Here is a 13,891-nt window from a genome sequence, read left to right on the forward strand (position 1 = left end):
TGAAGATAATCGTCAATAGTTTGGGAGCCTTTTTGAAGGTCAAGGAGCTGCAACTTGAGACTAGAGGCGCTGGTTGCTGAGCGTTGGGAGTAATTACGAGCAAGACAATCCCATATCACTTTAGAGGTATTGAACCCAATGGTGAGCTGGAGAACTTTTTCAGTCAGCGTGGTGCGAAGGAGACTCACAATTTGTTGATCAACCTTAAACCATGCTTTGTACTCTGGAGTAAGGGTGGTTTTAGCGGGCTCAGTGGTGGTGGTTGTAGGAGTAGGCTGAGGAACTGAGCCATCAACATAGCCCCAAAGATCAGTCCCATTGAGATATGGTTGAATCTAATTAAACCAGGAGAGATAATTGGTTTCAGTCAGTTTTATGAATTGAGAGGTATATTGGGAGGGAGGGGTGGGCTCGGCCATGGAGGATGGAAAGGGAGAAGAGAGACGCAGAGGGAAAATGACACAGAAGAAGCGAAACTTGAAAGGTTAGGATATGTTTTTAGGCTGATACCATGTTAGGATTGAATTTCCATTGATCTGAATGAATACATTTGATACACATATATACTACTACAAATATAATTACAATGAATAACATTCCTAACTGAGATGATTGCCATTCCTAAACTTAGATGAACACATTAATGTTGATTGCATATAATCAGGATTCAACTATGAGAGGTGAATCACTCTTGATTTGGGAATCAGATGGAATCACTCTAATAGTATCCTTACCCTTACCCTTACCCTTCCCATTGAGAATGGTTGGGGCATTGACAAGTACGGTATGACCCATCTCTTTAAACTTTTTCGCCTTGGACTACCCATCCTTCACTAAACCCTTCGAACGACCCCTCTTCCTTATAGTTTCATAGCTTCAATCTGAGTAAGTGAACAAGCCTTGTGACGCCTCCACTAAGTCGAAAGCATTAGCCATAAATTTAATACCTATCGGTGAGGGTTGTGCCTAATTCAATCCCCGAACTGGGATATCCACAAGACCATCATAAATAGTAGATGTCATACCCAACAACGTTTGAAGACCAAATCTTATTGCCAGGGCCAAGTTCGCCTTCAAAATTAACTGTCACAGGTCCAGCAACATTAGAAAACTCAACCATTAAGCTAGGCCCACTCTTAGCCTCTTCAGCCTTTGATCCAACCGCAAGAGAACCAGGCCCAATTCCTGGCCCAGTCAACACCCCTTTTTCAGCAGTCAACCTAGAGTTCAAAACCAAGTTTGACTTAGAGATTCCCGCCAAAAATGTCGGGTGGTTCTCGCTGCCCATAAAATCCCACCACTGTTTCGCCTGTTTCACCACCAACAACGACAACTCTCCTCCCATCTTCTCCTTGTTGGAATCTCGACCTCTGTCGGCAACCGTGATACATCTGGTTGCGCCACAAAGAAAGCCCATAATTCTCTGTTGGCACCAATCTTGTGGTCTCCCTCATCGTCGGCATTCTCCCCACAACCTTATCATAGGCCGTACCACCATGGCGAAAGAGCCCACACTCCATACATAACCCATGACATTTCACATAGTGTAAAACCAAATCTATCGAGACCGATTCCGAGAAGTCAAAAATTTGACGTGTCAAAACTCAGTGACGAACATTGTGAGCAATAAGAACATGCTAAATAACCTCCTTCAGGTTTATAGCCTCTTGATCTAGCTTGATGAAGGTGTCAATCGAGTCTCCAATGCACTGCAAAAGCTTTTTTGTTCCGCATTGCCATTGGAAGACCTTGCACCGCCACCCACACATTCAAAAAGTTTAGATATGCCATCGACCAATTCCATCATACTCGACCAAGATCAACATTGATTTGTTGAAAAATCATGGCCCTCCAGTGAGGACTCAATCTTTTTCTCCTTCTGGTCCCTGAATTGGAATACAAAAGCATCTTCCTCCTATAGATGAATAAGCACCCTCTCTTTGAGATTACAAATAGAGGACATAGTCGTCGCAAACAAAATGATCATCACCTCTTTGTTGCTCAAAATCCTCCCACACAAATAGAAGGAGTTAAAGATTGGATCCTCTCCATCAATAGCCTTATACACGCCTCCTCCAGCGGCGGCGACTCCATCAAAAACTCGGACACCCTTGTGGCTTAAAACCTTAGAAGAGCAAAAGGGTCGTGTATCTTTCTTAGTACTTGTTGATTGTTTGTCTACATGTTATAGTTGATTCGAAATAAAAATAAAGGAAAATGGCTATTTGAGACTAATTTGATCCCCTCATTGTCCATTTGAATGACAAAATTAAAAATGTGACCATTTCAACATAAGGTAAACTAAAACTTATCCAGTTAGTACAAAAGACATAGTTTTATGATTATTTTACCCTCATTTATCTAAACACACATTTAAAGAAAAAGTTGACGAAAGATGACACTTTGTCGGAACCTCGCTGGACTACAGCCACCGATCGCCCAAGTCTGATCACCGGTCGCCGGAGTCTGATAGTCGGTTGCTGGAAAAAATTACTGACCCCCAGTAATGTTTAATAATAAGTTACTAACCCCTATTAAACATGTCATAATCCTAACTATGGTGTATTATTGATATCCAGTAACTCTATAAACAATGAATTACTGACCACATTAATGTTCAATAATAAATTACTGACCCCAATAACTCTCAATAATAAATTACTGACACCCATTAAACATGTTGCTAGCCCCAATATTATAGACAATCATTATCGAAACCTATAAAAACATGTTACATATCTCTTTATAAACACATTACTGATCCCCAATAAGAGTGTTACTAATCCCCAATATTTTCTAAAATCTCTTTATAAAAGCATTATTGACCATAGTAAGAGAGCTACTAACCCCCAATAATTTGTAAAACAGGTGAACATATCACTAATGCCGCAAAAGTTTGATAGTAAAACATAAACCATTTTATAGATTCATAATGAAAAATAATACAAAATAAAAAACCAAAATTGGTAACGTTAGATTCCATCTCTGTTCCCAACAACCATATACATTCCATACCTTTCCCACTTCCAAGTAAATTGAAGTGGGATTCAACAAAAACGAAATGTCTTTATCATCAATTTCCTTTGCCTAGGTATATTGTTGAATGGTACACATTAATACATCATTCGTATTCAGAAATTTAATTTGAATCCTCATATTGACCAACTCTTGAATTAAAGCATAAACACATGAGATTTGAGAAGAAGAATGCCAAGGAGAGTGAGAGACACGAGCAGAGCGAGCCTGTCGACTTTGGAGACCAGCAACGCTGGCATCATCAAGGGAGATTGAGGTCATCAACGTTGGCAAGGGAGGTTGTCATCGGTGTCATCGGCGAGAGAGGTCTGCATCGGTGTCAGCCTCGTCGAAGGTCAACATGCAAGGCCTTGGGTGACAAAATCGTCACAACAAATCGTCCAAAGACTCTTGGGTGAGGCTCGCAAGGCCTTGGCTTTATTTCCACCATGATCGTCTAGGCCGAGCTCAACTTCCTCGCCCTCGGATCGAACTAGAGATTTTTTAGAGAAATTGGGAGATCGGGAAGAGATGAAAGATGAAATTTGTGTTTATGTGGTGTATTATAGAGACAAGGTAGTAAACATTGGCTTGGGCACATAAAATTGGAATTGTCATGTTTTCTAGAGTTTTTGTGCATTTGGTCGTTATCCCAATTATAAATTACAGGGATTTCATTAAACATGAGACAATTGTTTTTTTTTTAAGAACAAAATTTATGTTCTTGCCCAATGTAAAGCTCAAAATTAAGAGGTTAATAACATTTTCTCGGTAATAAAAACAGAAAAAGGACAGATATAAGTGGGTCGACGAGGATACAGGCCCATATACAAAAAGCCCAAAAGAAGGAGGGTAGTATTTAAGACGTAGAACAAAGGCAGTAGGGTTTCTCATTGCCTAAAAAGCTCTTATTGCTCTCCTGCCGCACCCACCCGAAGCTCTCTCTCTCTCTCTCTCTCTCTCTCTCTCTCGCCGTCGTTGCTTGAGCCTCTTCGCCTTCGCTCATCATGGGGTCCGTCTCTCTCTCTCTCTCTCTCTCTCAGATTATTCCCTCGGTTCTCGTCTAGGATCTACTTAGTCTCAATTCAATTACTTCTCTCCTCATGGCTAGGTTGCTAGATTCCAAATTTGATAAGTTGGCATGTATCGAATGCGAATTAGTTTTCGGCTTATGTTGGGACCTGTGTCATCTCTGCAATCATGTCTTTACTGAAGAGGCCTGATGAATTTTTTGTTCAGAAATTTAAGAGAGTAAGAACCATTTGTTCAATAGAACAAAACAAGAGGAGTAAGAACCATTTACAATCAAGTGCGTTTGTTAGAAAGTGTGCATTTTCTTACACTTTTTTGATGTGAGAAGTGCACGGATTCTGTATGCATTTCTTTTAAATGAGCAGTCTATATAAGATTTTGATTTCAATTTCGAAGTTTGTTTGTTTGTTTTAGTTTAACAGCAGCTAAACACTTCATTTTGAAATTGAGGGTTTGTGTGGAGGGGACTGAACTGAGTTGTGTTTGGTCTCATGTTTGTTTTCATTCGGTATTATACCCTGCTTGAAATGACTGCCTGCCATCTTTAACAGGAAGACGCGTGGAATGGGAGCAGCTCGCAAGCTGAAGGACCACCGTAGAAGGCAAAGGTGGGCCGACAAGTCGTACAAGAAGTCACATCTTGGAAACGAGTGGAAGAAGCCATTTGCTGGTTCTTCCCATGCTAAAGGCATTGTTCTTGAGAAAATGTATGCGGTATAATCTTGAACCCGCTTTTATAATTTTTGAAAATCAATTCTTTGAGGTCAGAATGCTTGGACATATAGTTTTAACTGACATTGTGTATTTTCTTTCCAGTGGTATTGAAGCCAAGCAGCCTAACTCCGCCATTAGAAAGTGTGCCAGAGTCCAGCTTATCAAGAACGGGAAGAAGATTGCCGCCTTTGTGCCCAATGATGGTTGCTTGAACTACATTGAGGAGAATGTCAGTATAGTAGATAACTATTTCATGTTTAACCAGCACTGAGTTATATGTTATGGCTTTACTGACTACTGTTCCTGCATGCAGGACGAGGTGTTGATTGCTGGGTTCGGACGTAAGGGTCATGCTGTTGGTGATATTCCCGGAGTCAGGTTCAAGGTTGTGAAGGTCTCAGGAGTGTCACTCCTGGCCCTTTTCAAGGAGAAGAAGGAGAAGCCAAGGTCTTAAGTGATGTTATATCTGATGTGCTGCTATCATGTTTTAATTTAGATACAATTTTGTCATCTCTTTAAGGCTATGCATGTAATCAGATGCTTATGTTTTACCTTGTGGACTATCAGTCACTGTTCCATATCTTGGCCCTATTTTATATGTCGACTGTTGACCGTTATAACCTCGACATATTGTATCTCATTAGTTCTCTTAGAATCTTCCCCCGGTTTGATTTAGGTTCAGTTTACGTATTCTCATATCTACTGTGGAGAAACCCAAATTTGATTTATGTTAGGCTCCTGCGGCTAGTAAAATTACTTCAATGAGTCGGTCTTGAATTATTAAGCTAGCAATTATGAATACTGATGCAGTTGAATCAGCAATGATGTATTTTATGGTTTATCATCAAAAAGGGCCAAAAAGGGAGATAAATGGCCAAATAATGTAACCATTAAAAAGAGAAGCGAAACAATGAGATGAGATCAATCCTATTCCTTTTCTTCAAATAAAATTCATCTGATCTTATTCGAAACTTTGTTGATTTTCTCCCTCGAGTTCTTTAAATTTGCAACACTTAACCTTAAGCTAGACAAATAAGGAGAGTATCTTCTATCATTGGAGACATACAAAATGGTGGGTACCCTTCCATTCGTCATTGCCTCATTGGGATCCAAAACAAAGACTAACTGGACCAAGACATGGTGGGTACCCTTCCACCTTACCACTTAATTTTACAGTTCACAAATTCAAATCAAGAGACCACACAACAGCAGGCAACACTACCTAGAATATGACTCTGCTTCACCTACAATCAAGGCAAGAAAAGAAAATATTCCAAACAAATAGAGCCTCGTTTTCTTGACAAAGAATTTACTGCTTTAGACTTTAGACACTACGCAAGTACAACACCATATGTCGTCCAGTAATCTTGGTTCAGGAACGAGAATAAAGCAGCAAACACTAAATGCAAGAGGAAATGAGCAGAAATTTCCAGAACTCCTAACAATTCACTACGCTAAACTAGATTTCTTACTCAGAATCATCAGACTCGATTTCCTCCACCTCAGACTCATCACTGTCATTTGCATCCTCCTCAGAGTCGCTCATCAGAATCATTTTCCTGTTACGAGCAGCAGCCCTCTGTGGTCTAGCTCTTCCAGCGGCTACTGGAGCTTCCATTTTCTCTTCGCTCCCATTCATCTCGTCTTCCAGATTAACTCTGCTCAACACAGAACCACTCTTCTTGTTGAATGGAGATTCCCTCATCTTCCTCACTTTAGGGTCAGGTGAAACCCCAGAACTCTCAGCAGCAGGCTTCAACATATCGGTCAAGAGCTTCTGGCCTGAAGATGATGATGTTTGAGATTCCTTCTTAGCCGCTGCACCTCGCTTCTTGGCTGCCACAGGGGGCTTAGCCGCTGCTGCAGCCTTTGCAGCTCCAGCAGGCTTTCTGCCTCCCTTCTTTCCTGCTACTGGGGCAGCTGCTATCTCCACCTCAAAATCGTCATCACTATCATCGTCATCAGTTCGTGTGGCCTTTTTGCTAGCTGCTTTCTTCTGTGCTGCTTTTACCAGCACTTCAGTCTCCTTATCTGTCACAATAAAACTATGTTAATGCTCAACTTATGGCAAAGGAAAGAGAATGAAACACCAGTGCTAATTTATTCTTTCCAACCATGAACTTATTATAGCTTTCCAGTTTCCACATAACAAAAACGGTGTATTCATATGTGAATCATTTTGACTGGTACAGAGAGAACATTTCAACCGCATAAAGAGAACGACAACAAATACATAATAATACTAAACAAAAATCATTACTTCCAGCAATCCCATTAGAAAAGATTCTGATAAAATTATGAGATGCATACATACCTGGAGATGAATCAAGATTATAGGCAGCGAGTCGATCCTTCAAATCAAGCATTTCTTCATCGTCATCGTCATCAGACAACACAACTGTGGATTTTGCTTGCTGTTAAACACAAAAAACAAACAGCATAAGTTCCAGATGATATTGATTCATTCACTCCAGTACAACAGAGGAATTTAGAAAATGCAAATAGTGGAACAGCGTTTAGTTATACCTTATTAGAAGGAGCTTTCTTCGAACCTGCTGCTGCACCTCTACATTTCACCACCTCAGGAGGTTTCTCTGAAAAGCAGGCAGATTATGTTGGTTCAGTGTATAAAACACTAGTGTACAAACTCAATATCAGTTGTTTAATATCAGTTGTTTATGTAAAAGGCTTACCAATTTCCATCACAGAGCTCAAAGACGTTTCCCTACTTTCTGCAAGAGCTTCTGCATTGTTAACCTTCTTAGCGTTCTTTCGTGGTTTAGGTGCTGGTTTGGAAACCTTGGCAGCAGGCGCATTCCTGACTTGGTTGTTTCTTGATTTCCTTTTTGCTTCATCTGCCAGAGCCTCGCTTTTCTCCAGTTCCTGATATAAACAAAGTATATTAGACACGTGCGTTTACGAATGAAATAAATGAACAAGTATGTGATATGAGTGGTCACCATGCTTACATTTAGTTCCACATCAAGAGCATCGAGATCCTTCAACCACAATGACTTTGGAGTGGAGCCTCTCAATTCGAGAACCTGCTCATTGACTTTATCCCTATCAGCCAATAATGCTTGAACCCTCTCAATGGTTAAGGTTCCAATTGCCATGGATATTAGATACTCATAATCGCTGATTCGTACTCCATTACCAATGACAGCCTCTGAGTTCTCTTCTGTTTCTTCTGTATCTTCAGTTGCCCCAGCAACCTCTGGCTCCACAGACTTAGTTTTCTTTGGGAAAGGAGTGAAACCTTTCTGTTGGAGCTCAAGGAATAGATCAGCTCTCTTCCTGTTGCTCACAATTATCTCTCCATTCACAACACCAAGTATGAATCTAACCTTGTTTTCCAATTTCAACAACTCCAACTCAAGGTTATCCAACAACACTTTCTGCAAACATGATATGAAATTAGTCAAGTTACCATTTATGTTGCCCTACATTCATGTCTGCAAACAAATAAACTAACCTTTCTTTTCTCATAAAACTCAAGTCTTAGGTGATAAAATTCCTCAAGAACTGCAGACAGGAAAAGGCAAAGTCGAGTTATATAATTTTATCACTAAGCATTAACCCAACCACACCAAATGATGATAATACTTACTTTGTTCTGGAGTGTCATATTTCTTGATTACACCCTTTGGATCAAACAGGTGCATGTTCGTTGTGCCTATGCTAGTGGTCAGTCTAAACTTTTTCAGCAAACCCTCTTTTCTGGCTGCCATCAAATTTTCCTCAGGCAAGTGGACTAGAATTTCGACAGTACTGTGATCACTATGCTGTGTGAAACCCTACAAAAAGAATAATATTTATTAGATACTAAAAAAACCGTGTAACAAATTTTGGTATATTGCAGATGTCATGTACTTTAGTTGACTATACCTCGATGAAAGGATCCTTGGCCTTGTCATTCCCTTGAGAGATAGACTCCAGAAATTCCTTGTAGTCTTGAGTCCACCTACGAATTGGTAGCTCCGAAATCCTGAGTGTTGTCTCGTTGACTTCCTCAACAATCCCACATACTGTGTAGCTCATACCAGCTTCTTTGACAGTTTTCTCAATATATCCAGTAAAGCCTCTATACCATGGATCCATTGGCACCATTTCATCACCATTGAGCAACCGCCTAACATTTGCAATGATGTCTCTTGGATTATAATTAGGGATGTAAGAGCTCCACCCTGTCCCGATTCCTTCACTACCATTTACCAGAACCGTTGGAATAACTGGCACGTACCTGTACAAAAAAAACAGCCATTCAATCAGGCATACTTATCCACCATATCTTAAACTCACATTCAAAAATCATATAAGGAAAGAATACCAAGTTGGCTCTATTGATTGTCCATCTTCATTCAAGTAGTCAAGAAGTCTATCATCATCCTTTGAAAACAGAAACCTTGTAATAGGAGAAAGCCGAGTATATATATAACGGGCACTGGCATGGTCTTTGCCTCCCTAAGTCAAGAAAACATAGAAGTAAGTAAACCATCACTGCATAAATGATGAAAATCTTCTTAAAGATGAAGAGAGGAGATTGATGAATCTTACCAAGTTACGGGTCCCGAATTGACCATTTGGTTGAAGGAGATTAATGTTATTACTGCCCACATAATCTTGTGCCATCCCAATGATTGTACTGGCAAGACTTTGCTCACCGTGGTGGTAGGCAGAATGCTCAGACACATAACCAGAGAACTGGGCAACTTTTGCTTCCTTGACAAAGTTCCTCTTAAAAGAACAGAATAGTATCTTTCTTTGACCTGGTTTCAATCCATCAACCATCGATGGTATTGACCTTTGCAGATCAGCCATGGAAAACTGTATAAGCTCCTTGTGAACAAAGTCACTGTACTTTACAAGTTTTTCCTTCTGATCAAGATGAGTACCAGGCTGCAAATAAGAAATCTCAATAAGATACCATCAACAATAATTTCAGAAGAAAATGTCATTTGCAAATACAATTATAGAAGTATATTTAATCCAAACTTCCACCTCAAACTGCCGAAGCCAATTCTTCCTCTCTTCTATCTTCTTCTTACTAAATGCAAGTTCAATTGCCTCCCCATCCCGTTCATCTATCCAAACAAAATCTTTCTTGTGCAAATCAAGATTCTGAAAGTAGTCCCTACCTTCTTTTGATGTACTTGTTCCCAGCCCCTAAAATGAAAGAAAAGTGAGTATAAGTATCATAATTCTACTGACAAGATATAATACAATCAGGCTAAAATGCAAACCTTATAGTATTTAATGGTCCAGCCACTTGCATTGCCCCTCAAACTTTCCCTCCAAGCTTCATATTCAGGCATTGAATAGAATGCAAGTTCTTTCCCATTCTTCTGAGTTGCCTGTGCAAAGGTGCAAAGCACATTACAAGTTACAGGTATCCTTAAAAAAGGTCAACTCTGAATAAAGAATGGAATAAATAAGCAGGAACCAACCTTAACAATAGGTGTTATAAACTCAACCAAAAATGATGGAACTTTCAGCAGAGAGGGCCAGAAGGAATGAATGAAATTGATCAGCAGCCCTTTTATGTGGGAGCCATCGTGATCCTATAAAGATGACAACCTATTAATATTGAAACTAGAATCTCGAAACAAAATTTACACCAACGAAGCTTAAAATTTACCTGATCAGTCATGATCATCAGATGTCCATATCTTAAAGATTTGATGTTGGTATATTCTTTATCTTGTTGAAGACCAAGAATCTTCTTAATATTCTTGATTTCTTCATTATCCCTGACTTGAGTTGCGCTGGCTTCCCTTACGTTAAGCATTTTACCTTTCAATGGGAAAACTCCATAATGGTCCCGGCCAACAACAGCAAGCCCCGCCATCTAATTTATATAAAATTAGGTTTAATCTTTTATATAAAGAATAAAAAGTATTGAATTATTACTGAAGGTACCAGAATGACAACTTACAGCAAGAGCCTTAGCAGAATCTCCTTCAGTTAATATCAAGGTACACTTTTCAGAGTTCCTTCCTCCTGCTAAGTTGGCATCCTCCAGCTTGTTGATGTTATGGAGCCTCTCCGTTTTCGTTCCATCAGTTTTCTTCAGATCTTTGTTCTGTTTAAAATTTGCCCAAGAGAGAAGACTTTCCACAACCCCAGACTTTGCAACTGAAAAAATAATCAGTATATGAGGACAATGTTTAAACACTTGACAATAGCCTTCCAGTTTAACTTTTAAACTAGTGTAAGCATACCTTTCTTTAGAAACTCTTGTGGTAGTTCACATTTAGACCCAAAACTGCTTGGGCGAATCGTCAAAGTTTCCTTTGTTTGGGAATCAAAGGCAGGGTTGTCAATAAGAGCATTGACAAAGACCCAAAGATAATTCTTCACATTATGAGCCTTGAGGTTGGCGTTCTTGTTCTTCTTATTTACAACATTCATCACATGATTGGTGATCTGGTTTGTGACATAATCGACATGAGTTCCCCCCTTGATTGTAGCAATGCTATTAACAAAGCTGACCTGGTATAATTAAAACCAGCAAAATGAGATACGAATTCCAAGTCTAAACTTTGAAATTTGGAGTTCAGAAAAAGTTTGACAAACCTGTTGAAACTGCCCGTCACTGAGACTCACACAAATCTCCCACCTATCATTGACCTTCTCAGTCATCCTGACAAATAAACAAAATATAGTCAGCTAGTTCCCCTATGTGACCAAGAAGATTCAGCACAACTAGTTTCATTATAAGTACCTTGGAAGTTTAGTATCCTTAGATTTGCCAGCAGATTGCAAGTAGAGATCAACGTAATCAAGAAACGACTTTACAGGGACCCTCTTTCCATTCAACTCAACCTTCACAGTCTTTCCCAGGCATCCTGCCATGTCAATCACTCGCTTTTTCATCAATGCAACCACATCTTCTTCCAGATATGTCATGTTGAATTTACTCAAGTCGGGCTTATATGTCACCCTGGTCCAGTTCTCACTCTCTTTGCATTTAGTGATGACAGGTTCAGACTTCTTCCCCATGTTGTTTGTAAACACCTGAAATCACAACAACCAATATGATTAACCTCCGACACAAATCTTTACCTGAAATACATTTAGAAAAAGAAAAATATAACAGTTGACTTCTACATCTCAGTTTTCGTTACAAGTGAAATCACAACACTGTGCTATTCTTCCTAGGGAAGAATTGGTTTAACAACCAACGATGCAGTTTGCTTATACTAACACCTTTATATAGCCACAATTTCAAAAGACTTTGACTAATAAAGCCACCAATTACGTTCATGTCCACAACAGATGCAACCAAGCACATGGGAGAAACTGAAACTATAATGCCTGAAAAATTGATGTACTAACCTTGGAAAATCTCTAAATGTAGCCTTAATAGCCACTCATTGTTGATCTCTACAACTAACTAAGCAAATGCATGAATGTGTTCATACCACACAGTACATTAAGCAACCAAGCTAAGCACATAACCCTAAACCATAGACCATGTAGCCTTCTAAAACCTCTAATCAATTCTCATCGAAACAAAACATCACAAAGCACCAATGGAAAACCAATTTCTCACTCAATTCCGCCAGCAAACCCTAATTGAGTACAACATTCACAAATCAAACACAGAATTCGCAATTCGATAACTCCAAGTAACTACTAAACCCTAAAATATTTATACCTGCTTGTACTTTTTCTGGCGCTTGCCGTCGGCGGTTTCGATGACGAATTCAGTGGAGAATATATTAGTGAGCTTAGCACCATAACCATTCCGTCCACCGGTCGTCTTCTTCACAGTGTCGTCGTAGTTACTACTCGTCAACAGATGACCGAAGATCAGCTCCGGCACATAGACCTTCTCCTCCTGGTGAATCTCCACCGGGACTCCGTCGCCGTTGTTATACACACTGATACAATTCTCCTCGACGTCGATGGTGACCTTGAGCGCGTCCATGGACGGATCTCGCTGCTTGTTGTCGGCGGCGTTGACCAGAATCTCGTCGAAGATCTTGTACAGCCCCGGGACGTAGGCGACGGCGCGTTGGACCATCTCGTCGTTGTCCAAGACCCACAGAGTTTGGGTGTGCTTCTCTATGGATCCGATGTAGGTATCGGGCCGGAGCAAGATGTGCTCCAGCTGGCTCTTCTTCTGGTACATCTCCTCGATCGTCTTGCCGGCGCCGGCGGCCATGGGCGGCGCTGTGTTGGAGTTGTTGCTGCTCTGGAGGGGGCGCTTCTTCTCCACCACCATGGCTTTTGGTTGGAGGCCAAAACGGTGCGTTTTGGGCTTTGAGAGATTAGAGAGGAGAGAGAGAGAGAGAGAGATGGGAATGGAGTTTAGAGAGAGAGAGAGAGAGGGGGGGGAGATATAAAGGTGAAACGGTACAGAAGGGGGTTTTGAATTTTGAAATGCGTTGGGGTCTGGAGCGGGATTTTGAAAGGATCAGACGGCTGTGGGTTGAGTTAGGGTTTCACCGAGGTCGATGGAGGAGAGTTGTGATCGGGTGCGTCAAGATATTGTTTAACCATATATGTACACTTGAGATGCATTTTCGGTTACATTTGTGATACAATGTACACAAACTTCAATCTCATTGGAATCTTAATATACGGTCTTACTCCCTTTTAAAAAAAAATTATATATACATATTGTCTTACTTCTGTTTCTACACCTTATTTTTACTTAGGGCACTCTTTTACTTATTCATTTGTAATGTGGTTTTAGTTTATTTGTACTTACCAAAATTTTCCGAAATTTTCAGCAAGACAAATACGTGACTCAATTGGAATCCAAATTCTTAGTTAAAAATTCTATTAAAAACAGATAAAGGCATAGCGATCAATAAAAAAAAATTATGCCTCATCATTAAACTCGCGGATCAAGTAGGTCGATGAAGGCCCACAAGCCTGATGGGCCTAAAGCCCAGCCTGACCCGCATAAAAGCCCGTTATAAGCTCGGCCCGGTGGGTAGAGGGCCGGGCTTGGTTTAAGGGTGAGAAATCAGTCTCGGCCCATCTCGTGAAAAACCAGCAAATATATGATATTGTTGTAGGGAAAATAGAATGATATACTCATCTCATTTATAATCCCCTTTATATATAAGTCAATATTATAATAGAAAAAAATGATTATTACAATGGCAATTAAGGC

At 40.1% G+C, this 13,891-nt stretch overlaps 2 protein-coding genes across 2 annotated transcripts; one reads left to right on the forward strand and one right to left on the reverse strand.

The window, feature by feature from the left end:
* Nucleotides 1–3,914: 3,914 nt before the first annotated feature.
* Nucleotides 3,915–5,387, forward strand: LOC126802410 (40S ribosomal protein S23). The gene is made up of 4 exons (XM_050530036.1): nucleotides 3,915–4,027; nucleotides 4,599–4,754; nucleotides 4,864–4,990; nucleotides 5,075–5,387. Exons 1-4 carry the CDS (start codon nucleotides 4,023–4,025, stop codon nucleotides 5,213–5,215), a joined length of 429 nt encoding a protein of 142 aa, XP_050385993.1. The 5' UTR covers nucleotides 3,915–4,022; the 3' UTR covers nucleotides 5,216–5,387.
* A 552-nt stretch (nucleotides 5,388–5,939) lies between these two features.
* On the reverse strand, nucleotides 5,940–13,038 carry LOC126804102 (DNA topoisomerase 2). Its single transcript, XM_050531876.1, has 19 exons — nucleotides 12,422–13,038; nucleotides 11,486–11,778; nucleotides 11,338–11,404; nucleotides 10,983–11,253; nucleotides 10,697–10,896; nucleotides 10,400–10,609; nucleotides 10,209–10,322; nucleotides 10,005–10,115; nucleotides 9,763–9,927; nucleotides 9,319–9,660; nucleotides 9,092–9,225; nucleotides 8,650–9,004; nucleotides 8,372–8,558; nucleotides 8,237–8,286; nucleotides 7,731–8,159; nucleotides 7,455–7,644; nucleotides 7,288–7,355; nucleotides 7,076–7,175; nucleotides 5,940–6,792 (listed from the first exon to the last, which is right to left on the reverse strand). Exons 1-19 carry the CDS (start codon nucleotides 12,989–12,991, stop codon nucleotides 6,230–6,232), a joined length of 4,419 nt encoding a protein of 1,472 aa, XP_050387833.1. The 5' UTR covers nucleotides 12,992–13,038; the 3' UTR covers nucleotides 5,940–6,229.
* Between the last annotated feature and the right edge of the window lie 853 nt (nucleotides 13,039–13,891).

This window comes from Argentina anserina, chromosome 7 (assembly GCF_933775445.1).
Source record: "Argentina anserina chromosome 7, drPotAnse1.1, whole genome shotgun sequence".
In the NCBI taxonomy this organism is placed as follows: domain Eukaryota; kingdom Viridiplantae; phylum Streptophyta; class Magnoliopsida; order Rosales; family Rosaceae; genus Argentina; species Argentina anserina.

Coding starts and splice junctions, on each gene's coding strand:
- LOC126802410 (XM_050530036.1), top strand. Junction 4,755..4,863: donor GGCATTGTTCTTGAGAAAAT/GTATGCGGTATA, acceptor TTTTCTTTCCAG/TGGTATTGAAGCCAAGCAGC. Junction 4,991..5,074: donor TGAACTACATTGAGGAGAAT/GTCAGTATAGTA, acceptor TCCTGCATGCAG/GACGAGGTGTTGATTGCTGG.
- LOC126804102 (XM_050531876.1), bottom strand. CDS start 12,991: ATGGTGGTGGAGAAGAAGCGCCCCCTCCAGAGCAGCAACAACTCCAAC. Junction 9,661..9,762: donor ATTGGCTTCGGCAGTTTGAG/GTGGAAGTTTGG, acceptor TCTTATTTGCAG/CCTGGTACTCATCTTGATCA. Junction 8,559..8,649: donor CCAAGGATCCTTTCATCGAG/GTATAGTCAACT, acceptor TTCTTTTTGTAG/GGTTTCACACAGCATAGTGA.